This window comes from Rhinatrema bivittatum, chromosome 7 (genome assembly GCF_901001135.1).
Source record: "Rhinatrema bivittatum chromosome 7, aRhiBiv1.1, whole genome shotgun sequence".
In the NCBI taxonomy this organism is placed as follows: Eukaryota; Metazoa; Chordata; class Amphibia; order Gymnophiona; family Rhinatrematidae; genus Rhinatrema; species Rhinatrema bivittatum.
Genome location: NC_042621.1, coordinates 134409051 through 134436423, shown reverse-complemented (window position 1 = coordinate 134436423; position 27373 = coordinate 134409051). Strand labels below are relative to the sequence as shown.

General features: G+C 43.9%; 1 protein-coding gene across 3 annotated transcripts in view; it reads left to right on the top strand.

The window, feature by feature from the left end:
• The window catches only part of ECD (ecdysoneless cell cycle regulator), a 106328-nt gene that overhangs the window by 38142 nt on the left and 40813 nt on the right, over nt 1-27373 (top strand). For 2 of the 3 annotated variants that reach the window (XM_029609178.1, XM_029609180.1), the window contains exons 8-9: nt 18084-18212; nt 19872-19957. In XM_029609178.1, coding sequence (XP_029465038.1) covers nt 18084-18212; nt 19872-19957 — 215 coding nt within the window. The remainder of the gene's footprint in view (nt 1-18083; nt 18213-19871; nt 19958-27373) is intronic. The other variant, XM_029609179.1, reaches the window with a different exon arrangement.

Genomic DNA, 27373 nt, shown 5'->3' with positions numbered 1-27373 from the left:
TTGCTTGGAACTTTCTCCTCTCTCAGTCACATACCAGCGCTCTCTCTCACACTGGCTCTCAATGACACACCTATACACACATGCTCTCAGTACTCACATATACACATGTTTTTTCTCTCTCATATAGGCTCTTAATTACACATTTACACACATGCTGTCTATCTTTTCACGCTTACACACACACAGGCTTTCAATCACATAAATACATGCTGTCTTTTTCTCTCACACACAGACTCTCATTCACATGCTTACAAACATGTCCTCTCTTTCTCTCATTTACACACAGGCTCTCAATCACATACTCACATGCTCCCTCACCTAAATCAGCTCTCAATCACACACAGACACACATGGTCTCTCTCTCTCATTTAAACACAGGCTCTCAATCACATACTCACATGCTCCCTCACCTAAATCAGCTCTCAATCACACAGACACACATGGTCTCTCTCTCTCATTTAAACACAGGCTCTCAATCACATACTCACATGCTCCATCACCTAAACCAGCTGTCAATCAGACACAGACACACATGATCTCTCTCTTACTTATACACACAGGCTCTTAATCATACATACACATGATCTCTCTCACACACAAAGGATCTCAATCATACACACATACTCTTTCAAACAAACAGGTTTTCAATTACAAACTTACACATACAGGGTCCCAATGGTAAACTTACATTCATGCTCTCTCTCTCACAGGCAGGATCTCAATCACAGACATACTCTCTTTCACATATACAGGCTCTCAATCATTCACATACATGCAATCTCTCACTCACACACACAGGATCTCAAACACACATGCTTGCTCGCTCATTCACTCTCTCTCTCCCCCTTCCCCCCCCGGGAACTCGCGGCAGCAGCAGCCACCTCCCAACGCTAACCTCCTTCATTTTCAGCCCTCGCGGAGGCGAAGGCGGAGTCCCATCGGCCGCGGTTGAAGATTTTCATTTTCCTCCGAGCCGCGCTGCAGTCTTCTTCCCGTCGGACACGCACCCGATGCTCTCCACTTCCTCTTCCGGGCCGCGGGAAGAAGAGAGCACCGGCGTGCTCTCTTCTTCCCGCGGCCCGGAAGAGGAAGTGGAGAGCATCGGGTGCCTGCGCGGGAAGACCCGCGCAGGCACCCGATGACTCCAGCGCTGGCACCCGGCTGACACCCGATGACTCCCGCGCAGGCACCCGGATGACTCCAGTCGGCGTGCTCTCTTCTCCTCCCCCCCGCGGCCCGGAAGAGGAAGTGGTGAGCATCGGGTGCCTGCGCGGAAGAAGAGACCACGCTAGTGTGGTCTCTTCTTCCCGCGCAGGCACCCGATGCTCTCCACTTCCCCTTCCGGGCCGCGGGGGGGGGGGGAGGAGAAGAGAGCACGCCGGTGCCCGCTGACTCCAGCTGTCCTGCCGCGTTCCGCCCGGGCTGACAGCATTTTAAGCCCGGGCGGCGGAGGACCGGGGAGCAGCTGGGTCAGCGGGGAACCGCGAAGTATGGCGACACTTGTCTGCGAGCCAGATGCAGCCCTCAAAAGAGCCATATCTGGCTCGCGAGCCATGGGTTCCCGACCCCTGCATTAAACCATGTCTTTCTATAAGTTCTGTGATTTTGATGTTTAGAACACTTTCCACTATTTTTCCTGGCACTGAAGTCAGGCTAACCAGTCTGTAGTTTCCCGGATCGCCCCTGGAGCCCTTTTTAAATATTGGGGTTACATTAGCTATCCTCCAGTCTTCAGGGACAATGGATTATTTTAATGATAGTTTACAAATTTTTACTAATAGGTCTGAAATTTCATTTTTTAGTTCCTTCAGAACTCTAGGGTGTATACCATCCGGTCCAGGTGATTTACTACTCTTCAGTTTGAAAGTCAGGCCTACCACATCTTCTAGGTTCACCGTGATTTGGTTCAGTCCATCTGCATCGTTACCCATGAAAACCTTCTCCGGTACGGGTACCTCCCCAGCATCCTCTTCAGTAAACACTGAAGCAAAGAAATAATTTAATCTTTCCGCGATGGCCTTATCTTCTCTAAGTGCCCTTTAACTCCTCGATCATCTAACGGTGCAACTGACTCCCTCACAGGCTTTCTGCGTCAGATATATTTTTTAAAGTTTTTACTGTGAGTTTTTGCCTCTACTGCCCCTTCTTTTCAAATTCTCTCTTTGCCTATCTTATGAATGTCTTACATTTAACTTGCCAAATTTATGCATTATCCTATTTTCTTCTGTTGAATCCTTCTTCCAATTTTTGAATGAAGATCTTTTGGCTAAAATAACTTCTTTCACCTCCCCTTTTAACCATGCCAGTAATCGTTTTGCCTTCCTTCCACCTTTCTTAATGTGTGGAATACATCTGGGACTGTGCTTCTAGGATGGTATTTTTTAACAATGACCACGCCTCTTGCACACTTTTTACTTTTGTAGCTGCTCCTTTCAGTTTTTTTTCTAACAATTTTTCTCATTTTATCAAAGTTCCCCTTTTGAAAGTTTAACACGAGAGCTGTGGATTTGCTTACTGTCCCCCTTCCAGTCATTAATTCAAATTTGATCATATTATGATCACTATTGCCAAGCGGCCCCACCACCGTTACCTCTCTCACCAACTCCTGTTCTCCACTGAGAATTAGATCTAAAATTGCTCCCTCTCTCGTCAGTTCCTGAACCAATTGCTCCATAAAGCTATCTTTTATTCCATCCAGGAACGTTATCTCTCTAGCGTGTCCCGATGATACATTTACCCAGTCAATATTGGGGTAATTGAAGTCTCCCATTATTACCGCACTACCTATTTGGTTAGCTTCCCTAATTTCTCTTAGCATTTCACTGTCAGTCTCACCATCTTGACCAGGTGGACGGTAGTATACTCCTATCACTATAGTCTTCCCCGACACACAAGGGATTTCTACCCATAAAGATTCAATTGTGCATTTAGTCTCATGCAGGATGTTTATCCTGTTGGTCTCTATGCCATCCCGGACATAAAGCGCCACACCGCTCCTCTCTGTCTTTGCAATATAATTTGTACCCCGGTATAGCACTGTCCCATTGGTTGTCCTCCTTCCACCATGTCTCTGAGATGCCAATTAAGTCCATGTCATCATTCACTGCTATACATTCTAATTCTCCCATCTTACTTCTTAGACTTCTGGCATTAGCATACAAACATTTCAAAGTTTGTTTTTGTTTGTATTTTCATTCTGCTTTTTAATTGATATGGATAAGTTAGAATTTTTTAGCTCCAGTGAGTTTTTAGTTACAGGCACTTGGACTACTTTTCTTATTATTAGAACCTCACTCTCAGGATGCCCTAATTCTAATGCATCATTAGTATCCTTTGAAGATACCTCTCTCCGAACCATGCACTTCTGAGCGACTGCCAGCTTTCCCCTTTGTTCTAGTTTAAAAGCTGCTCTATCTCCTTTTTAAAGGTTAGCACCAGCAGTCTGGTTATGTTGTTATGTTGGAAAGTCCACAAGTACACCCCATGTGCAGGTTCTTGGCTGCTGCATACAAATTCTCCTCCAGTATTTTCTGGTAAGCTGCATTTATCTTGCCATCAATTTTGACTAAATTTCATGTGCCACTGTAGCTTATACATCCCCAAAACAGCAGAGATCCACCTCCATGCTTCACGGTAGGGATGGTATGCTTCTCTTCATAAGCCTTGTTGACTCTTCTCTAAATATAGTGTTTTATGGTTATGATAAAGTTCAATTTTAGTCTCATCACTTTAAATTATTTTGTTCCTGTTCAGAGTTTTGAGGCTTCTCTTGGTGCTGTCTGGTGTTTTGTAAGCGAACTGGTTTATGACTGGATGCAGCAATGGCTTTTTTCTGACAACTCTACCATGCAGCCCGTTTTTGTTCAAGTATCTCTTTATTATGCATGCTGAAACACTGACACCTCTTTGTTTCAGAGAAGCCTGTATTTCAGTAGAAGTTGCTTGTGGGGAGGAAGTGACGTCACTTCCCATGCTGGACGCTTGAGAACGGAGCTCCTCACCCGACGGTGTTTTTCGGTGCAGCTTTTGCGTTATTCGCGGCGCTTTTTCTCACCACTGGGCACATTCGGAAGCGGAATACGAGGGCTACATGGCGGCGAAAAAATCTTCCCCTGATCTCCAACAATTTTCCTATACTAAGCTTGGAGAAGCGGCGGGGGCTGAGGCGCCCAAAATGGCGGCGGACACGGGGCAGCGGCAGTCGGAGGAGCTGGCGTGCACCCTGCCCGATTTAAATGTGGACTCTTCGCTTCGCGCAGAAATGCGCTCCTGGTTCACGGAGCTTCGTGCCGACATCAAATCTTTTCAAGCTGAACTTGCCCTTACCCTGCAGGAGATGAGGGAGGAGCATGCTACCATGGCACGCCAGCTGGCGGAGGCGGACACGCGTTTGGACGACCACGATGAGCGTTGGGCTGCACAGCAAAAAGATTTATCCGCCTTGCAGGCCCGACAGACAGAGCTTGCTGACAAGCTTGAAGACATTGAAAATAGAAATCGACGCTGTAATCTGCGTTTTAAAGGGGTGCCAGAAGGTGAGGCTTACCAGGACTGTACTTCAATCATCCAGCGGATCTGCGCTATGATCCTGGGGGAGCAGGCTCCTGAAGGTGGAGAGCCCGCTTACAGTACTCAGATTGAGAGAGCCCACCGGTTGTTGGGGCCTAGGGTTGGCAATACCCCCAGAGACATCATTGTTTGCTTCCACTCATTCCAGTATAAGGATAAACTGGCTGTTGCGGCGCGCCGACAACGCATCTGGCGGTGGGAAGACCACGATATTGCAGTGTATGCGGATCTGGCTGCCACCACCCTGCGGAAGCGCTTTGCGTTTAAGCCCATTACCACGGCCCTCACCGCGGCGAAAGTCCGGTACAGATGGCTCTTCCCATTTGGGATCTGGTTCCAGGTGGAGGGGAAGTCGTACAAGGCTCACACTTTTGAGGATGGCGTACAGGCGGCGAAGGAGGTGGGCTTGACTGTGGAGGTACCCACTTCGGGTCTCAAGGCTCCTAAGAGTCGACGCACGGAACCACCCAGATGGCAGCGGGTTCCTAAGGGGGGCAAACGCTTAAGAAGAAACCCCAGTGATGTTCGGGTGGAAAACGTACCACCATGACTTTTGTGACTATATATCTAACCTTTTCTTTTTCAGGCGGCCCTGCTATGGGCATGGCTCCTAGTGGACATATCTGCGTTATTACTATGTTGGTTACAGTTTTACACGCAGTGGTTCTTACCTGTTTGGGTTTCATATTTTAGCATTCTTATCTCTGATTCTGCTATTTAGCCGCGAACGCAATAGTATTTTACGCTATTTAGGGTGAGGGGGGGGGGCGTCCTTCTCGCTTCAGGATGGGTACTTCCTCCAGTAGCTGCTGGGAACGATTATATCCTTCCCAGGTGATTCAGAGGGGGTGGGGGAGGGAGGGGGGGGTTTCAATTTCTTCATAGGTATTTCGAGGGTTCCGACCTGGGGTTCAGTTGGTATACCATTTTCTATGTCTGCCTTGGATTCTTTTGCTCAGGGGGGGGATGTCCCTGTCTGCTTACAGGGGCGGGTCCTCTACTTCTTTATCATGGCTACTCTTAAATTTGTTTCTCTGAATGTCAAGGGCCTAAATTCTGGGCGGAAGCGCAAGCTTCTCTTTCAGGAAATGGGTCGTCTACAGGCTGATGTGATCTATCTCCAGGAGACACACCTCAGAAAACGATATGAGACCTTATTAAAAAATGCCCAATATCCGCACCAATACTGGGCTGCAGCCACTAAAGATCATAAATATGCCGGGGTGGGGATCCTTCTCAAAAAGGATTTACAATATGAGCTACTGGCTACTCATGCCGACGCGCAGGGGCGTTATATACTTTTGAATATTAGAGTGGGGTCCGAGAAGTACTCCCTTGTTTCAATCTATGGCCCAACTTCTCATAAGGAAGTTTTCTACTCTCACCTGTATGATACTTTAGCCACTAAAGCAGAAGGGAGTGTAATCCTGGGTGGTGATTTTAATACGACCCTGAACCCGGTATTGGACAATTCAACGGGGCGTAGTGCTGACTCCCTTTCAGTTCGGAAAGCCTTGAAACGCCTTCAATCCCTGGTTTCTGGGATCGATATTTGGCGTTCTCGGTATCCCAAATCTAGGTGCTATTCATTTTACTCGCACCCTCATAGTAGCTACTCTCGCTTAGATATGTTCTTGGTGGATAGGTTGCGAGTGAATATGGTTCAGGCTGTGGATATTGAGCCGATCGTTTGGTCGGATCATTCTCCCATTTGGTTTACCCTACAAATCACGAATTATGATAAAGGACAACGGTTCTGGCGTTTGAATGACTCCTTATTAGAAGATGGTGAGTTCCAACGCCAGATTGCCAGGGATATTCAGGACTATATGCATACTAACGACACTGAGGGGATGGATCCAGGGATTCTCTGGGAGTGTCTGAAATGTGTTCTGCGGGGCTCGTTTATTTCCCGAGCCACTTTTGTTAAAAAACGAACTGAGGGGGAGCGGCAGGGGTTGTTATTGCATCTTGCAGGTTTAGAGCACTCCCACATGGGCGACCCCACGAATCTTCAGATTTTACAGGCAATCCAAGAGACCAAAGATCAGATAGCGCAATTGGATTCAGCTAGGATTGCTCACCAGTTAACAGCGGTTCTTCGAGGGGGGGAATAAAGCGGGGAAGTATTTAGCCCAAACGCTGAAACGTAAACAAGCCCAAGCTACTATTCAAAAAATTAAGGGAGCAGATGGAGTGTTGTTGACCGATAACTCCACGATTAGACAGCGATTCCTTCAATTCTATGCCCAATTGTACAGTATGGATGCTCAGGTCTCGGTTGAGACTATCTCTCAGTATTTAGCGGATGTCCCATTACCAGAGCTTACAGCTGTCCAACGGCAGTTTCTGGATAAAGAAATTACTTTGTTGGAAGTTACGGAAGCTATTAACACTCTAAAAGCGGATAAGTCTCCTGGGCTAGACGGTTTTACGCCTCGATTTTATAAGAAGTTTGCCACGATATTGGCACCCATTCTTCTTGTTTTTTTTAACTCTCTGAGAGGGGGTTCTGCTTTATCTCCCCAGACCAATACGGCCGGGATCACCATATTATTGAAGCCGGGGAGAGATCCCTCCCTTTGTGGTTCGTACCGGCCTATTTCTCTACTTAATATCGATGTAAAGCTCTTGGCAAAAATTTTGGCTACCCGGTTAAATTGCTTCATTTCGCAGCTTGTCCATACGGACCAATCAGGGTTTATCCCGGGCCGGACAACTGCGGATAATGTGCACAAGATTTTTGACAGCATTTGGTTTGCAAAGCGCTATCGGGTCCCCACTATAGCTCTTTCCCTAGATGCCGAAAAGGCGTTTGATATGGTTCATTGGCCATATCTGTTTTGCACTTTGGAAAGCATGGGCTTTGGTGCCTCTTTCCTACACTGGTTAAAGCAATTATATAATGGCCCCCAGGCTTGTTTAAAGATCAATGGTGGTTACTCTCCCACTTTTACAGTTGGTAGAGGAACCAGGCAGGGCTGCCCGCTCTCTCCATTGCTTTTTGCTTTGTTTTTAGAGCCCTTTGCCATTAAAATTAGGGGGCAGGAGAATATACAAGGGCTCACGATGGGCAGGATTTCGTCTAAGCTATCCCTTTATGCTGACGATATTTTACTTACCCTCACCAAGCCCGAACTCTCACTCACTCAGTTGATGTCGGAGATGGAGGCCTTTAGCAGGGTCTCGGGTTTCCGGGTTAACTGGGAGAAATCGGAGATATTGAACATCAATCTCACCCCCCAGAGTGTAGCACATTTGAAGGGCTTGTTTCCCTTTCGCTGGGCCTCGTCCCATATCAAATATTTGGGTGTGCAGTTGAGTGCGTCTCATGATCTTTTCACTCTAAACTATGGGCCCCTATGGAAAAAATTGGTTGGGGAAATGGAAGAGTGGAGCAGGTATCACATCTCCTGGATGGGGAGGATGGCGGTGTTTAAGATGTCCTTGTTACCAAAATTGTTGTATCTCTTTCAAACTCTTCCCATCCCTGTGCCTACCCCCCAACTTAAACTATGGCAACGGAAATGTATGAATTTCATATGGGCTGGGCGGAGGCCGCGGGTGGCCCGGAGTGTCCTGTTTCGGCCTAAGGCGCAGGGGGGGCTCGGTGTGCCGGAACTTGCCCGATATTATTGGGCAGCCCATTTCAAAAAAGTGGTTGATTGGCACAAGGGTAGGCACCCCAAACAATGGATACAAATTAATCAGGAGCTATTTGGGGATACTCCTTTGAGGTCTCTTATCTGGCAACCCAAGAGGACATGGATAGTGGACCCGGGGACTGCTTTATCTCCTTCTATTTTGGACACTCTGGCGATATGGCACCAGCATAGCGACCGACTTGTTGAGCGAAGAGAGTATCATGCTAGCTCCAGTCTATATGACCATAAGGACTTTCGTCCTGGACGGGATAATCCAGCCCTCCTTCTTTGGAAAAGGAAGGGAATTTCGGAATGGGGTCATTTATGGGGTTCGACTGGGATTAAATCCTTTCCCGATTTCCAACACCAATATCATCTACCCGCTTCAGACTACTTTCCCTATATGCAGCTTGCTCACTTTGCAAGAATTACTCAGTTGGGGTCATATTTGGCGCTTGGTCCCTCTTCTTTTGAAAAATTATGTAAGAAGGCTGACACCTCTAGTCAGCTGTTATCGGGACTCTACCGACTACTGGCGAGGGAGGTTAGGACTAAAGCGAGCTTCCAACTGGCATGGGAAAAGGACTTGGGTATGGATATCTCTCTTCCACAGTGGAAAACGATATTTCAGGGCCGCGGGAAGGGTTTTATAGCCACTTCCCTGATCGAAAATTCTTATAAGATTATGTATCGCTGGTACATGTATCCTCAACGGTTGCACAAATTTATGCCTCGGGTTCCTGACTGCTGTTGGAGGCGATGTGGGTCTGTGGGCTCTTTTATGCATATGTGGTGGGATTGTCCCCTTTTACAGACCTTATGGGTGGCTATCCGTCATTGGTTGGGGGAAATGTTGCCGGGCTTCCCAGTTTTCGGCCCCGCTCAGGCTTTCCTTGGGCTTAGGATTCAGGGTTTATCTGATGACCACAATCGATTGGCCCATTATGTCCTACTGGCCACACGCATGGCGATAGCTAGGGCGTGGAAGGATACCCGGACCCCAAATAAAGCAGAGATACAACAGCGAGTAGAAAAAATTTATTTATTGACTCAAATTACGGCTCTTCGACATAACACCAAGCCTAAATTTGACAAAACTTGGCAGTCATATACCAGATGGAAAGCCACTCAAACTACTGCTTCTTTCTGATACGCTCGGAGGTTGTTACTGTAGAGTGGTCTCTTATTTGGGTGGTTGCTTGTGATTTTCCTCTAATATATCAACTTCCTCTTTGAAGTACCTATGGGGAGGGGGGGGGCTTAGGGAAGGAAAACACAGTGGGACTTGTACAGTACATATAGCTCCATTATGACACTAATTTTACAGGTGCATTCTGGTATTTTTTGTTCTGTTTTGCCTTCTGATACTGTTCTGGACTGTATCCGTGCTATTCTGTATGATGGTTTGTATACTTGCCACTGTTAATAAATCTTTAAATTACAAAAAAGAAGTTGCTTGTGGGTTTTTCTTTGCATCCCGGCAAATTTTCCTGGCAGTCGGCTGAAATCTTGCTTGGTCTACCTGACCGTGGCTTTGTATTAACAGACCTATAATTTTCCACATCTTGATCACAGTTTGAACAGTACTGATTGGCATTTTCAAATCTTTGGATATTTTTTTATATCCTTTTTCTGATTTATAAAGTTGAACTACTTTTTGCTTGCAGATCTTTTGACAGTTCTTTTGCATTCCCCATGCTTCAGTAACCAAAGTCAGAGCAGCTCTGGATGAAATGCACAAGGGTTTCTTAAGAACATTACAGATGCTACAAAACGCTGCAGCACACTTACTCACTAATACTCACCGCCATGAACACATTACACCAGCTCTCATGTTCCTGCACTGGCTTCCTGTAGCATCTAGGATTTTATTCAAAGTTCTCACCCTCATTCATAAGTCGATTTATAACCAAGATATGCAATGGTTCTTCGATCCATTTTATTTTCCGCACATCAAAGAGACCAATAAGAAAAATGCACCAAGCCAAACTCGCTTCTTCTTCACTTAAACACATCAAACACGTTGCTACAAGAGACCGCTCATTCACTATTGCCGGAACCAACATCTGGAACAAAATGCCCACAGACCTGCGTCTAGAACCCTGCCATAAGAAATTCAAGCAAAACTCAAAACCTGGCTGTTCGAACAAGCTTACACTCAATGATCATTTCTTTTTCTGAAATGCCAATTACTTGTTCCTGTTTCCCTGATCCAATACCACTCGCCTATATTATTTTTTCTCTCGCTGCTAAATTTTACTTTATCGGGCTCTTACCTCCCATTTATTATTAGACTTGCCATTAACTATGGAATATGATTACCTTTAGTTTAATTCTTTTTTGTTCTTTTTTGATATATATTCGGGCGGATTTTCAAAGCCCTGCTCGCGTAAATCCGCCCGGATTTACGCGAGCAGGGCCTTGCACGCCGGCGCGCCTATTTTCCATAGGCCGCCGGCGCGCGCAGAACCCCGGGACGCGCGTAGGTCCCGGAGTTTTCGGAAGGAGCGTGCCGGGGCGGGGCCGAATGATGCAGCGTTTTGGGGTGTGGCGTTTTGGGGGCGGCCCAGGGGCGTGGTTTCGGGCCGGGGCGTTCCGGGGGCGTGGCCACCCCCTCCGGAACCTCCCCGGTCTCGGCACGCCAGCAGCCCGCTGGCACGCGTGGATAAAGGTAGCGGGGGGGTTTAGATAGGGCCGGGGGGATGGGTTAGGTAGAGGAAGGGAGGGCCGGGGGGATGGGTTAGGTAGAGGAAGGGAGGGGAAGGTGAGGGGAGGGCGAAAGAGCGTTCCCTCCGAGGCCGCTTCGATTTTGGAGTGGCCTCGGAGGGAACGGAGGCAGGCTGCGCGGCTCGGCGCGCGCCGGCTGCCCAAAATCGGCAGCCTTGCGCGCGCCGATCCAGGATTTTAGAAGATACACGCGGCTACGTGCGTATCTTATAAAATCCAGCGTACTTTTTTTTGCGCCTGCTGCGCAAACAAAAGTACGCGATCGCGCAGTTTTTCAAAATCTACCCCATTATGTACACCTTATTTCATATTGACTGTAAAGCTTGTTGCTGATTTATTGTTTATTGTAAACCGAGGTGATGTTATTAACGTGCTGCGGTATATAAAAAATCACAAAATAAATAAAATAAATAAATAAGAACTAAGAAACTCCTTGACTTTTTATACACAGACACTTATTACAATCAAACAAGGCACAGGTGTGGATACCTAGCCTTCATTGCCATCTCAGCCTGTATGTCAACTTGAATGTATATTATCAGCACAAACATTCAAGGGTATGCAAACTTTTGAACAAGATGAGTTTATTATTTCCTTTATTTCAATGTTTTGTTTAATAGTTGTCAAAGTTCTGGAAGCAAAGTTGTGGAAGCAAAGCTCTGGGGTAAATTGTGGGGAAAATCCGCAATCTGTATAATTCAGAGTCATTGTCTCTGATGAAACCTCATTGCATATTCGATTATATAGGATCCAGCTTTGTTCTTGATTGGATGTTATACCTTCTATAGACACAAGATTTGTGGAATGCAAATAATTTTCTCAGAGTCCAGATGCCTATGAATATTCCCATTGCGGGTTAATGAAATTCATAGAGTTCAACAGCAAACGTGTGGAACGTTACCCATTTCATAGCTGGTCTAATGATTGGATACAATGTTTTCACCAAGGACATGAGCACAGTTCTTGTCCAAGCTTCTCTTCTCATGGTGAGGTGCTGACAAATGTCTGATATGGAAGAATAATCGCAATTTCTTCTCGTGGGAATCACATTCTTATATGAAGTTGCCAAGATCATCATGTGGCTGACGACTCCATCTTTGTGTTGCTTGGCCTCCACTTTTTGGTTCAGTCTGTATGCATAGCAGAGGTCTCAAGTTCAAGGCTGCACATCCTTATTTAGGGTCACTGGCATTTTCCTATAGTTCTATATCATAACTTCTGTAGCAGGCATTGTGTTATACAGAACAAAATGTAATAAAGCAGAGACCAATACTGTAAATAAACAAAAGATTACTTCAAAAGGTCCAATGGTACTTCAGTGTTATCAAATAAATTACAATAAACTAAATATAGATAGTTCAAGAAATTTATAATCATGCAATTCAAAATATGCACAGTTTAAAAATGTTTCTATTGAATTGATTAACTCATTCCCTTATTGTGCATAACAGTTCATATATAGTCTTGAAAACAACTCAGTTAAGAAGCTTCACGTCATTAGTTGTGTTGAGCATCCTTGAAAAGTCATTCCAGTGAAACACAGTCCATGGAGGAATGCTTTAGAACTATTTTGTTTCATAAAGATAACTCATTTTAAAGTGCTGAGGAAACACTTTTTGAAGATACATCTTTTATGAACACCTAATTAAACTTCATTCTCTTTTTGCAATATTGTAGATATTTTGCACCATGAAGATAATTCACATATGGTATTTTTAATCCTAATTATTTATTTATTTATTTATTTAAGGTTTTTTTATACCGGCATTCATGAACTCGTTCACATCATGTCGGTTTACAGAAAACAGGGGTGCGGATAATACAACCAAAAAACATAAATAACGTGATGAAGAGAAGCAGTTACAATTAACAAGGGCTAATGAACTGGGAATGTAAGAAATAGAAAGAGATAGAGGAGAATAATTATATACAAAAGTTCAATATAAATATGGAGTCTCATATGTACAGTCTCTGAGTAGAGAGTTTGTTTATGGTGATATTAGGTAGAGTTCGAGAAGGCTTGTCTGAAAAGCCATGTCTTGAGTCTTTTCCTAAAGGTTAGGAGACATGGTTCGTTTCTGAGTTCTGGAGGGATGGAATTCCATAACTGTGGGCCTGCGGTGGAAAGGGCTCGGTCTCTTAAGGTGCTGTGATTAGTGGTTTTCGTGGGTGGAACAATGAGGCATCCTCTGTAGGCTTCCCTGGTCGGTCTTGTGGATTTGTGGAAGCGGGGAGGAATTTGTAGATCGATTGTGGTATGTTGGTGAATGATTTTGTATATCAAGGTGATGGATTTATAAATGACTCTGAAATGAATTGGTAACCAGTGGAGGTCTTGTAGCACTGGGGAGATATGGTCTCTTTTCTTAGTGTTTGTCAGTAGTCGGGCTGCTGCGTTTTGGACCATTTGGAGCGGTTTTGTGTATGAGGAGGGGAGGCCAAGTAAAGTGGAGCAGCAGTAGTCCAATTTTGAGAAAATGAGGGCTTGGAGGATGGTTCTGAAGTCTTTGGCATGGAAGAGTGGTCTTATCCTTTTTAAAACTTGCAGTTTATAGAAACAGTCTTTGGTGGTTTTATTGATGTGGGCTTTGAAGTTTAGTTTATTGTCGATTAGCACACCTAGATCTCTTACATGAGTGGTTTGTAGGTTGTTTGGCAGAGAGGTTGTGAGATTGTTATCAGGAGTTATGAGTAATACTTCAGTTTTTTTGTGATTTTCATTTGGAGTATGGATTTACTTAAATCTCATAATTTTTATTTGTCTTTTACATTTGTGTTGCACATGATGCCAGGAATGGTCAGCAGGTAGCCAATGGTCTAGAACCCTTTAGTAGGTGCTAGTCCTTTCAGAACTCCAAGAAGGGAGGTAAGGCTGGAGTCTCGGGGAGAGGTCTGGAAGTTCCCAAAACTTCCAATAAACGTTTGAGAGGCCACGGTTTGGTACAAAAGCTAGATGGGTGGTTGCCTGCCTTTTCAGGAGATGGGTTCACATTACTTCAATCAATGGGTCTTAGGGGTCATCAGGGATGGCTACACTCTGGAGTTTTCCTGAAATTTTTCAAAAGCTTTATGGTTTTTCTCTTGTCACTCTGTTCAGAGAAGGAAGCCAACTGGATGATGCTTTTACAATTGCTACATATAGGGGTCCCGTTTTCTCATAGGGGTCACGATTGGTATTTTATTTACTTTGGGTGCCTAAGAAGGAACCTATTCTGGATATGAAGCAAATTGACAAGGTTCTGACAGTGTTCCACATCAATATGGAGACTCTGAAGTCAGTTATGGTAACATAAGAAATTTCCATATTGAGTCAGACCAGGGGTCCATCAAGCCCAGCATTCTGTTTCCCACAGTGGCCAATCCAGGCTACAAGTATCTGGCAAGTACCCAAACAGTAATTAGATCCCATGCTACTGATGCCAGTAATAGTAGTGGCTATTCTCTGTCAGCTTGATTAAAAGCAGTTATTGGACTTCTCCAAGAATGTATCCAAACCTTTTTTTAAACCCAACTACACTAACTGCACTAACCACATCCTCTGGCAACAAATTCCAGAGTTTAATCGTGTGAGTGAAAAAAGAATTTTCTATGATTGGTTTTAAATGAGCTGCTTGCTAACTTCATGGAGTGCTCCCTAGTCCGTCTATTATCCGAAAGAGTAAATAACCAATTCACATTTACCCAATCTTGACTTCTCCTGATTTTAAATACCTCTATCATATCCCCCCTTAGCCTTCTCTTCTCCATGCTGAACAGCCCTAACCTCTTTAGCCTTTCCTCATAGGAGAATTTTAATGTTAGATCTGATGAGGACATATCTACATTTCCTGATTTAAAAAAAAAAAAAAAAGCTTCAAAATTCTTTGCTTTGCTGTGATGGGGGGAGCACTTTGTGACAGGCTTTCTCTTTTGGGTTGGCCATGGTGCCAAGATAATGGTTCTGATGGTGGCTTCCCTAAACTTAACATTTCTATAGCACTACATGCCATATGCAGTCCCTATGTAGAAAAACTTTTTTGGTATATTTATGTCTGCATGATTGGTTAACCCAAGTGAAGTCAGCCCAGGAAAACAAATCAGCAGTGGTCAGAATAATGCAGTTACTGCAGGACCTGGGTTGGGTTTTCAGTTTCAAAAAAAGCAACTTATTACCCACTCAGTCCCTGGAGTATCTGGAGTTCAGTTAGGCACCTGGAAGGCCAGATCCTGTTGACAGACTGTAGGGATCCAGAAGTTGCAGAACTAGATGCATGGGTTTATTGAGGATTCAGAGATCACATTATGGATTTATTTTCAGGTATTGAGTTTAATGGTGGCTACCTTGGATTTAGTTCCTTGGGAAAGGGCACACAGAAAATCTTTACAGAGGGCCTTACTCTTGAAGTGGTCTCTTCAGTCCAGGTGTATTACATGAGGCTACCTTTGACAATGTAAGCCATGGAGAGTTTTGCTCTGGTATGCAAGAACCTGGAAGTAGTGGATATCAAATTTTGAATCTCCTGTCTGGATAAAGGTGACCTCAGATGCTAGTCTTTGGGGTGGGCATTCACTGTCAAGACCTAGTGCCGCAAGGCACTTGGAATCCAAAAGAAACCAAGTGGTCCAACAACTGAAAATCAGAACGATAAGGAAGGACATTCCTTCAGTTTGCTCCCAATCTTCAGGGTCAGAATCTTATTAACCAATGCTCCATCGGTGACATGTTTCCTGGCTAGAGGTCCAGGTGCTGGCATGTGGCAGAAGAGGTAGATCTGCTGATAGACTGGGCAGAGAAGCATGATAAAGGGCTCTCCACTGCTAATATAGTGGGAGTAGAATGTATACAAACAGACTTCCTCAGTTGCAACAGGCTAGTCCTCGGAGAAGAGTGTATCTCAAGAGGCATTCTCCCAGGTTGTATCTAAATAGGGAGAACTTGGAGTGGTGGACTTGATGATGGTCAACAGCAACGCATAGGTGCAAAGCTTTTAGCTGAAGAAAAGTAAGAAGATTATCCAGTGTGGATGCCCTGATTCAAGACTGGCCATCTCAGGGTCTTTTTTAGGTGTTCACTCTGGCCTCAGGTGTACAGTGTCTTGCAGATGATTCCCACGCATCAGGGGCTACTATTAATTGATAGCTCCCACCTGGCCAAGGTGTCCATGGTTTAAGGATCTAGTGAGGATACTGGATAGAATCGGCTATTGTTATTGACTCTGGACAAGGGCCTACTGTTCAGGTGCCAGTGGTTCGCAAGGATCCATCTTTGTTTTGTCTTACTCCTTTGCCCTTGAGCAGGCTCATCTGACAGAGAAGGAATATTCTCAGAAGGTTGTAATTACCTTTTTGTGGTATAAGAGTTTCCACACCCTCGGCATATATAAGGCTGGAAATTATTTGAGGTTTGGTGCTTGGTTCAGATCACCTCAGCGAGAGGAACTTCTATGCCGGCTATCTTAGAATTCCTGCAGGGGGGACTAATAAGGGTTGGCCCATAACTTCCTAAAGATGCAAATAACAGATATTGCTCATTACAGAGGCTGGTTGATGGGCAGACCATTCTCATTTTATCTGAATGAGTCTTGTTTCATTTTGGGATGGAAGTATACTCAGTCTCCAGTGAGAGAGTCAGTACCTGCCTGGAATCTGAATTTCAAACACTTTATGGTTTTTCCTAGTCATTCTATTCAGAAAAGGAAGCTGCATGGATGATGCTTTTATAATTGCTCCATATAGGGACCTACCTGGTTGGTTATCCATTTGAGCCTCAGAGGTGTTGCTTAAGGTGCTTAATCTTAAGGCTGTGGTTTTTTTTTTGGTAGCAGTCTGTTCCACTGGCTAAATTTCAGCTCTGAGGTGTAAGGGCCTCATTTTTTGATTTTTCAGATGAGGCAGTGAAGATTTGCATGGTCTTTGTTTCTCCCTAAGGTGGTTTCACTCTTTTAATCTTAACTGTGAAAGGTATGTCTTTCTTCCTTTAAAAGGGACTTAGGTGAAGAAAAGTACTCTCAACTTCATTATTTAGATGTTAGGATTCTTCTGTGGTCATTAATAGTTTTAGTACCTTGGAACATCACATTTGTTCTCTGTAGTGGTTCTAGAAAGAGTGGAGCAGCTTCAAAGGCTTCAATTATCTTGCTGGATTAAAGAAGTAAGGGGAAGGTTACATGTCTGAGGATTGCCTCTTCCCAAGAAATTGAGGGTGTACCAGAGTACAATTGGTTTTATGGGCAGAGCTTAGCCTACTGTCACCTTTTGGAGATTTGCAGAGTGGTAACCTGGTCTTCCTTCCTTCTTTAAAGCACTATAATCTTGACCTTCGAGTAAGGCTTCCTTTGTTTCAGAAGTCTTGATAGCAGACTTGGCATGGTCCCTCCCAATAAAGGGATATCTTGGGTACATTTCCATGTGTCTGGACTGATCTGACTAGATGAAGAAGGAGGAACTTATTCTTACCTGATAATTTCCTTTCCTGAAGTCCAGCCAGACTAGTCCAGGATCCTCCATTTTCTACCAAGTGTATTATTCTCCTGATTCATTTTTAGAATAACAGCTTGTATGTGCTAGTCAGTGCAATGGATATTAAGGTAATAAACATTATCAAGGAATGCAGGATATGTTTGTCCTATATCCATTTCCTGATTTCTGTTTGTTCTTCCTTGAAAGCCCTCTGATTTTTGCATAGGTGGTGAGGGAAAGGTTTAGTGTATTCAAAACATGGGAGCCTATATAACGTGAAATTAGCAAGCCTGTTAGTCTCTGTTTCCATCTGCTGATTGGGAGGCATAAACCCATGTTGCATATGGATTGGTCTGGCTGGACTCAAGGAAAAGATATATTATCAGGTAATAATTAATTTCTCCTTGGGGATGATAAAAATAAAATAGCTTCCAGGCCCATCTAATCTGTCCTTTGTTCCTTCCAACTGCAATACTGAAGCCTCTATTTGATCTTTATGTACATACTGCTAGGGCTTCTCTGTTCCAGGCTTTCTTGATTCTGAACCTTGTGGAATTAATCATGAAATAGTTACACAATATTTCACATAGTAGGATCTGTGTGAAGATTTAGACACAAATAAGGTCTTGCATGTGGGGGTGTGACGGATGAATGATGCCTTAGTAACATCTTGCCCTGTTTGTTTTTTATTGATCATGGTTCCAGGCTCATGGCTTTGAAATTCTGTGTACGAGGCAGAGTGGCTGCACTTCCTCAATCCCTGCCAGCCAGACTTTGCAAGGTCCACTCTGGGATGGCTTCCTGCAAAGCCTGCAGAAAAACGAGTATTTCAAGGTGAAAGCTTTGCCATTTCTTGTACAATTCAGGGATAGGGAAGCAATTTGATGCCCTTTTCTCCCCAGGAATACAAGGACATCTGCACCTCCACACATTTCTTTAAGATTATTGCTATAAAAGAACCCCGTAATCATGTGTAGGAGACTGGGATTTTGGAAAGATTTTAAAATAAGTTCATTTTTATTTTTAGATTTAGAAACATACTTTTATTACAGTGCTGTGATGGTGGCGCTGGATTTTGCTAAAGCCATAGAAATGCAACCATGTTATTACAGGCATACAGTTTCTTGGAAGCCTGGTTTCCTCATTTGCAGTACAAAAAAGGGACTGGTTTGGTAAAGAAGCAAAATCATGAGCTTTTAAGGCAGCCATGTGCAATGTAAAACCCAAATAGAGACTTTAGAGACATACAAGCCTGGTTATTGCCATAGCAAGATTAACTGGCAATAGGATCTGTGCCTCTTGCCCAGCAGAAGAACCATTCTCTGCCTGTACACTGACCTTTTCTCTAGATCAGGGGTCAGAATCCTGTGGCACATTAAGATATTTTCCTTGGAACACCATCAGGGAGAGGAAGGCTATGGAATAGGGCCAGCGTTGGATGTGGGAGCAGATCTGTGGCAGGAACATTGGTGAAATTATTCTAGCTGCTAGGCAGCCTTCCCCCCCCCCCCCCCCCCCCCCAGCAGAAGTCCTCACGGACCCACACTTTCTCTTGTCTTCACCACCACCTCGATGATTTGATGATTCAGCAAGGCCAGCCTTGTTTAGCCCTGCTCTCCCCCAGTTCTATGCCTCTTCACAGAGTCACCTCTGCTCTTTGCCTTGGCCCACCTTGCCTTGCCACTGCAAGGTCCCTGTGGCCTTCTTGTTTTGCCTTGCCTTGTGGACTTCTTGCCCTGCCTTGTGGCCTTCAAGCCTTCTAGTCTCACTCTGCCTTGCCTTGTGGCCTACCTAGGCCTCTTTATATGTTTCTCCCTTGTCTTGTCTTCTATACCTTGCTTTTTCATAATTCCTATTAGCCTGTGGATTATATTTTTTTTCCCTGTTCTCATAGTCATGTCCCATCCTAGTCTAGTCCTTGTCCTGCCTGATCCTCCAGGTGGGTCTTCAGTTCCAGTCCCTGTCTCCAGCTCCTGCTGTCCATTTCCAGGCCTTGCCTCTGGTTCCAACCTGTGCCTCCAGTTCCAGTTTTGTCTCTGGTTCCAATCCCACTATCTGTGCCTGCCTTGTCTCCAGCGCCTGCTGGCTTAACCCAAGGGGGAGGTAGCTGGTCAGGCAGAAGACCCTACTCTGCCTTGCCTTGAAGTTCTGTACTGTCCCTATGGGGGAAGTCTCTGTATCCAGCTAGTCCTTCAGTTGTAACAGTTGGAGCCACAGCCACTAATGAAAACCACCAAGAGTAGGATATGAGAGGGGAGAATGTGGAGTCTGAATGGGAAAGTTGCTAGTGAGGAGAGTGAAGGTGGAAGCTGCATAGGGAGGGGAGGGTGACAGAATATGGAGGCTACACATGGAAAGAAAGCATCAAGTCTCATCTTCTCCCCTACTTGCTTGGCATGCCAACATTTTTTAAGTAGAGTTTATTTGGCACTTTGCTGAAAACATGGCTGATCCCCTTGCTCTATACTAACTTTGCTACTATGTATCACACAGGGAGAGTTAGAAGGCTCCATCAGGTACATGGACTTGCTGCGACAGGCAGAGAACTATTTCCAGCAGTCTGTGGTCAAATCAGAAAGGTAAGCAGCCACCTCTAAGATTTAATCCAACAGCTGATACTGCTTCTCTAGCAGATGATTGTATTTGTGAACTATATATGTGATATAGTTATACAGTGAATGTAGCCTGGGGGTGTGCATAATCCCAGAAGCACTTGGAAGCCTGTTGGGTATGCAACCAAACCACTACTGCTGCAAGGGAGAAGGGAGCATGAACCATGGAAGGCAACTGTTCCCTGACAAGAGCACCAGCTTTTGAGCAGGTGATTGTGGGCTTGCTGCTGGCTCCCACATCCTGTCTTGGAGAAATGAATTGAAATCAAATGTATTTTACTTTGTAAGGCTAGATTTTAAAAACAGAACTATTGTGCATTCTGTTCTTGCATGACACATGAACATTTTTTAATTATAATTTTTATTCCATAATAGCACAAACATTATAGTGCAGACTATCGGTATGAGTCATAAAAGTACAATTTCTAAGAAAAGCAACTGAATGTTTGAATCAAAAAAATAAAATGTTCTAGATAATTATGCACATGCAACACTTTTTTCAAATTATAAACCTACTGTACATCCCCCTATCCAGACCTTAACAATTTTCCTGCCTCATCCTCTCTTCCACATGCAACACAGTCACACTCATAAAGCATATCCCCCACCCATCCTTCACCTGGTCCTGTGGAACTAAATTTCCATTCTTGATCACAATGAAACAAGCATTTACCGAATATCCCAGTCCCATCAACGTTTTCTTCACTTCTTCGTTTAAAGATTCAAAATAGTTTTCATATTGATCATTCATTCGCTACTAGGTAAATTTCTTGTCCATTCTCTCAACCTGTTTGAGATCTGCCATCTTATCTTGCCATGTAATCACATTAGGGTAGTCATCTTCTATCCAGGTTAATAATATACATTTACATGCGATCCACAAGGCCAAAATGGTAAACTCCTTTACACATTGATTAATTTCTGAAAGTTTGGAGAGATTTCCCAAAAGAAGCACGTCACCTGTAGTGGGTAAGAGTATCCCTGCACATTTATGAAGCATCTATAAGATTCCCCCCCCCCCCCCCCCCCCCCCCAAAAAAAGTTGACACTTCAGGACATAGTAAAAATGTATGTACAACATCCCCACACTCTGTTTTGCATTTTGTATAGGTTGGTGATTCATCCAATTACATTATCTTTGTGATGTACAGTATTTTAAATATCATTTCCCTCATATGTTTCAGTATTGTCTTCATATAGGTTAGTAAAATATCTTTGAATATCTTCTAGTATAAAAGTAGTACCTAGTGTTGAAGACCAATAAACTCTGAGCTCTTCGAACACCATTGTCGATGTTTTTTGTTTACAGAATGTATGTGATTGTGATATTCAGTTCTTTCCATCTCCTACACTATACCTATCCTCTAACAGCTTCTGTTCTTTATTGATAATATCTAGTGATAACTAGTAGTGTCTTATCTATAAGTAAGCATGAAACAGAGAATTTGGGAGATCATAAGCCTTGCATATTTGTGAAAAAGCTTTCATACAGACATTTCAAATATCAAATTACTATGCTATAAATTTTAGCTCTTTTTTTTTTTTTTTTTTAATACCAAAACAAAAAGGTTCAGATTCCAAACCTGGCAAAAAAAATCTTGCTTACCCGTTAAGGGTAAGAGCACAGAAGATTTGTGATCCATGCCCTATCAGTTTCTGAAGCACCTCCATGCCAACATGGCAATTTGAAACAAGGCATTCTTTTTTACTGCTTGTGGTATGTTGATAGTATTCAAATGTATAAGATACAATGGTGACCATGGTCGTATCAATTCTGTCCAAAGCCCTATCATACAATAGGAGTACTCATCTGAGAACCACTTCCAAATAAAATGAAACTGGCAAGTTGCATTGTAGATTCTAAGATTTGGTAAATCCAGCCCCCCAGATCTCTACTTCTCAGCAATTTATCATAGCTGACCCATGTCCATTGTGTAACAAGCAGAGATCCTGATTACTAAATCCAACATGGGAGGATCTGGCATTCCCTGAAGGTAGCCAGATCAGTCCAGACTCCTGGATTGTGCCTCCCTTCCAGAAGATGGAGACAGATAAAGTGTTTCTGACACTGCTACACGTGACACATGCAGTTCCTCAGTATTTCTCTGTCTCCAGCAGATGGTAGATGATGCACACCTGCAGTTCTGTGACTGAGACAATTTTTTTTTCTTTTTGAGCCTTCCTCCTGAGGGTTTATTATTATTTTCCTGAATCCTAAGGGGTTCTCCCTGTCCAGTTGAGACGGGCAGGCCAGGGGTTGTTGACCCTTGTGTGTGCCTGACCCATGCGCCTGTGGGGTGTAAATCTGGTGGTCCAGATCCCTCCCTTTCACAAGGCCGCTTTTTTTTTTATCTGAGACAGCCTATCTGTTTTATTTTCTTATAGGCTCTGTCTCAGTATTGGTACTTTTTCATTAAAGTTTGAAAAAAAAAAAAAAGAGAAACAGCAGTTTTTTCTTCTGGCTGTTCGTGTTTGATTCTGGCTGAGTGGCAGACCCTTCCTCCTTTACTTGCACAGCGGTAGGTTTTGTTTTTTGTTTCTTTTTCTGCTGGCTGTGTTCCTGGTGCTCACTGGCACTGTGCAGTGATGGGCCGAGGGTCAGCAAGCTGCACATGCGGCATGACTCTTATCGTGGCTGTGTGTTCCGAGGGGGGTGGGGGGGAAGGGCCTCTCTGACCGCTGCGAAACTGTGCCAGGGGTCCCCCGCTCCCGTCCCAGACTCGCATGGAGTTGCTGACCGGGGTGCTGATCCCCTTCCCAATCAGCGTGGGAATGGCGGCCATCTTGGATTTGCATACAACCGTTCCCACACTGTCGGGGGTGGGGGATGCTCTTCCTCTCTTGTCACCGGCTTGATCCATATCCGCCCGTGAATGGGAGGACTGGGGTGACTTGGAGACCACTGGGCTGCCGCTTTCGGGTCCTTTGCCTGAGAAAGCTAGTTCTTTCAGGCCTTTTTCAGCAGACTTTGTACTGCTGCTGCATGAAGCTTATTTAGCCAAGCAGCAGGCAGTTACTACAGTCAGGGACCCTTGAGTTTTAGCAGCCCAGCCTAAAGGGGGGGCGTCTTCTCGACCTGAAACAGTCTCGATCTAACCAGCATAGGGACCCTCTTGTGCACAGCTATCGGGGCCACCCTCGGCTTCTGGTCAGGGTGGGGATGCCTCAGATGACTCTGAGGCTCCTCTAGTGTCAGAAGTCACTCAGGTTCCGGTGGTTCTGGCGGACCCCAGGGGATCCTGTTTCTGGAGATACGGATACAGGGGTCGCTACGGCGATCCCGCCACCAGAGGGTGTATCTTTTTAAGAGAGAGCTCAATGCCTTGCTGCCACTGGCTTTTCAGGTGCTTGGGGCTAAAATCCCCCAGGAGGAATCTGATTTAGATGGAGTGGATCCAGACCTTGATGGGATGCAGGGTCCCCTCACCGCTTTTCCATATCACAAGTTGGTGCAGAAGTTGGTGGAAGCGGAATGGGGTTCTCCCAATTCTGGGTTACAGGTGGGGAGAACCATGGCGTGGCTTTATCCTTTACACGAACAAGCGCTGGAACTTTTTGCTCTTCCTAAGGTCGATGCGGCTGTATCGGTGGTTACGAAAAGAACTACCAATCCGGTGGTAGGCTCCACAGGGCTGAAGGATGTTCAAGATCATAAGTTTTAGAGGTCCACCTCAAGAGGATTTTTGAAGTCTCAGCTCTGGGCTTGCGCGTGGCTATTTGTACTAGTTTTATGCAGGGAACATGTCTCCGATGGGTACAACAGTCCCAGGAGAACCTTTCCACCTCAGGCAAGGATGCAGACAGGGCCAAGAGAATTGAGGCGGCAGTGGCTTATGGGGCGGATGCTCTGTATGATTTGGCCATTACCTCATCTTGTATTATGGCATCTATGATTTCTGCCAGAAGGTTGCTCTGACTTTGTTATTGGGCAGCAGACGTTTCCTCCAAGGCACAGTTAGGCTTCCTACCCTTCAAATTCATCTTTTATTTGGGGAGGACCTTGAACAATTAAATGCAGTCTCTTGGGGACAATAAAGTCCTCAGGTTACCGGAGGATAAGCCTAAGGGCAAGTGGTTTTTTCAGACATGTTCACAGTTTTGGCTTGATAGAAGATCACGGCCATCAAGACCTCTTTCTGGGCACCAAAGGCAGCCCTCTTATCGGGGTCAATCTGGAGGCCAATCCTTTCGGGTGGCTCGATGGCCTTTCCAAGGAGCCATTGGAGGGGGTACTTCTAGTACTAAACCCCCGCAGTGGGGCGAGGCTGGTCCACTCTCTTTCCCACTATAGGCGGTCACCTGACGCTGTTTTACAAGGAGTGGACCAGTATCACCCAGGATCAGTGGGTTCTCAGTGTGGTAAGGGATGGTTACATGTTAGAATTTGCTCATCCTGTCCGATTTGTTCCTAGTCTCCCCATGCGGCTCTTTAGAGAAGCATGCAGCCGTTTGAGATACATTGGACCGCCTACGACTCCTGGGGGCGGTGGTTCCAGTGCCCTGCAAGGAGCGGTATTCCATTTACTTTGTGGTCCCAAAGAAGGAAGGGGACCTTTCGCCCAATTTTAGATCTGAAGAAGGTGAATGCTGCACTCAAACTCCCATGTTTCAGAATGGAAACCCTCATGTCCGTGATGGCAGCAGTTTGCAAAGGGGAGTTTTTAGCGTCCTTGGATTTGACTGAGGCTTATCTGCACATCCTCATTCATCAAGCCTTGCAGCGCTTTCTACAATTCAAGATTATCAGACAACATTTTCAGTTTCAGGGTGTTTTTGTCTCGATGGAGCCCGCTCTCAGAGGATTTTCAGATTCCATTGCCACTCGAGGGCGTCGCACACTTAACCATAATTATTTATTTCAGAGATTGGTTGCCAGTTGCACAAGCCCAAGGCAGTGTACATAAAAACAATCATAAAATCAACCACTATCTTATAACGTCAAAACAATTCAAAAAAGGGACAAATATCAAAAGACAAACTCACTAACCATATTGGAAAATGGTAATAACAGAAACAGCTATAGCCACTGCAACTGCATAGGAAAATACAGCCACTGTAAATTCAGCTTTGCCACTACTAAAAGAAAAATGCTCACATAAAAGTCTGCCAGAACAAAAATGTCTTGAATGAAGACTTTAAAAATTTTGAGCAGGTAGAAAGATGTAACTCAGCAGGGAGCATGTTTCAAATCGTAGGAGCAACGACAGTAAATGGCCTCTCTCTCACCTCAGTGTGGCGGACATGTGATAATGGTTATAGATGTTACATTGCATTTACACAGAGGAATGATGACAGACCCCAAGGGCAATTTTAAACGTAATCAGATGAGTCGGTTGCCAGTGGCGTTTACATAACAACAGCATGATATGGCCCTGATGCTACTACAGCCTAATATAAACCATGCCGCCGCATTTTGAAGAGCCTGCAAATCCCTCAGAGTGCAGTAAGGTAGTCCTAGATAGACAGCGTTACAATAATCCAACACAGATAGGATAAGGATATGCAATACACATCTAAACATAGTAATGATGAGTTCAAATTTTCCCCGACTTTGCCAGGTCCTCACAGAAGAGAAGGCGTCCATTTCTTTTTTTTTTCTTTTTTTCTTTTTTTAAATTTTTTATTTATGCTGATTTTAACAATCTTACATAGAAGAAAATAAACAATTGGTTACAGATTTTCCATACTGTTATCAATAATAACTGAGGTATATATCTCTAATCTGCAATAAGAAATGTGAGAGGTAATGCTCCAGGATTGAGAGAGAAATTTAAGCGGTTTAAGGAAAACAGGAATACCTTTTACAATTGAAAAAGGAAAAGACAAACCTAGATATATATTTTTTTCTGCTTCGTTCCTGTTGCTAATTTTCACGGGGGGGAAGATTCAAGAAACTTTTTTAACTGTGTTATCTCAAAATAAACATATTTTTGACCATTTCTCCAAACTTCACACCTACATGGATATTTTACAATCATTTTCCCACCTTTACTTTCCACGTCTGTTCTTAATTCTAGGAATTTTTTTCTCCTTAATTGAGTTGTTCTGGAAAGATCTGGGTAAACCCAGATCTTTCCACCGTGGAAGAGTTCTGTTCTTTTCTTCATAAACAATCTGAATATAGCATCCCTATCTGTTGCAAAAACAAAACTAACATGTAGGGTAGTTCTATCCTCAATTTTTGATTCTAACGTCATTTCTAACACTTCTGATAAATTTAATGACAATCCCTCCTCTTTCTTTCCCTCAGCTGTATTACTCTTAATATCCACGTAGTATATTTTAGATATAGTAGGCATTGATTTTTCAGGCCATTTCAATATACATGATAAATATTCCTTAAACATGTCCAAGGGTGAGACTAGATTGAGCTTAGGGAAATTGAGTACTCTTAAGTTTAAGTACTTTTGTTGATTCTCAATCATCTCTAATCTCTTGTTGTGTAATATCTCTGTTTTTGTAAACCTTTGATGGCAGGTTTCAAGCGCATTCAATCTTAGTTCCACTCCTTGTTTTTCCTTGTTCATTTTTTCTAATGAAGATTCCAAATTTTTTGTTTGCAGATTTGCATCTGTAGTTTGTTGTGTTAGTTTTATTATTGCAGTTTCGAGAGAGACAATAGCAGACCATAGGGAATCAAGTGTTATTTCGTTTGGCGTCCATTTCTTTTAATGAAGCCTAAGGTTCTAGAGTTTGGAGCATTTTTTTTTTTTGCTTAAATTTCTGTGTAAATGTGTGGTTAAAATGTCTGAGGTTTTCTATCAATTTTCTCAATTGTCAGGTTTTTTTTTATCAAATAAAGTAGGAAGTCAGTCTTGCTTCTTCTCCTGTTTTTGCATGTTGAGCACATAATCCAGCAAATAGTCCTTTTATAATTTGTAAGCTACCCCATGAGCTAGTTTTTCCTGGTATTAGGATTTGATATTTTGCCACTGAGGATTGTTCTTGGATTCCCCAAGTCACTTGAGAAGCATGTAACATTTATGTACCTCGCTTTTCTTTCTTTATTGTATGATTTTCTTAGTTATATGCATTGCCTTTCAAGTGTATTCTTGGAATTGTAATTATGGAAATTCTTAAATAAACATAGTAATGATGGCAGAAAACGACCAAATAGTCCATTCAGTCTTGCCAGCAAGTTTCTTATGGTAGTAACTGTGCAGGTTACCCCATGTTTCTGTTAAGAGTAGTAATTGCCGCTCCATGCACATTACTCCCAAGCCTTATATTAAAGAGCTGTTCAGCAAAGGTTTCAAACCCTGTAAGAAACTGAGTTTTAAAAAAAAAATTCTTAATCACCCCCTTAATATGAGGACGAAATAAGTTATCAATCACAACTCCCAAACGTCTTACCTATGATACAATAGGAAGCTTATGTGCCCC